General features: G+C 77.0%; 1 protein-coding gene across 1 annotated transcript in view; it reads left to right on the top strand.

Annotated features, from left to right (window-relative positions):
* The window catches only part of TFAP2E (transcription factor AP-2 epsilon (activating enhancer binding protein 2 epsilon)), a gene marked incomplete at its 5' end in the record, with an annotated part of 22,909 nt that overhangs the window by 522 nt on the left and 22,004 nt on the right, over window positions 1–383 (top strand). The window contains one exon of the mRNA XM_010576309.1: window positions 259–310. Within this exon, the coding sequence (XP_010574611.1) occupies window positions 259–310 (52 nt within the window). The remainder of the gene's footprint in view (window positions 1–258; window positions 311–383) is intronic.

Raw genomic sequence — 383 nt, 5'->3', positions numbered from 1 at the left:
CTCTGCGCCCCGGGCCGGGGGGGGGGCGTCCCGGCCCGGCCGGGTCGGGCCCCGCGGTCTCCGTACCCCCGGGCGAGGAGGGCCGCCGGAGCGGGATCCCCGTTACCCGGGCTCGTCCGTGCCCGAGCGATCCCTCCCGGCCGGCGGCAACGGGTCGACCGGTCCCCGGCCGCGCTGTCTTGTCCCCCACGCCCCGAGGGGCCGGTGCCCGTCCCCACCGGGAGCTGACGGTGACGGCTCTTGCTTCGGTGCTTTCAGGCCGTGGACGACGGCGGGATGAACCTGCTCGATCAGTCCGTGATCAAGAAAGGTAAGAACGCGGCGGCACCGCGGGACGCGGCACCGGGCCGGGCTCCGCACCCCGCTCCTGCCCTCGGGGCTCC

This window comes from Haliaeetus leucocephalus, unplaced genomic scaffold (assembly GCF_000737465.1).
Source record: "Haliaeetus leucocephalus isolate CR32 unplaced genomic scaffold, Haliaeetus_leucocephalus-4.0 Scaffold517, whole genome shotgun sequence".
Taxonomy (NCBI): domain Eukaryota; kingdom Metazoa; phylum Chordata; class Aves; order Accipitriformes; family Accipitridae; genus Haliaeetus; species Haliaeetus leucocephalus.
The sequence above is the reverse complement of the archived record's forward strand: the minus strand, read 5'-3'. Positions and strand labels throughout refer to the sequence as shown.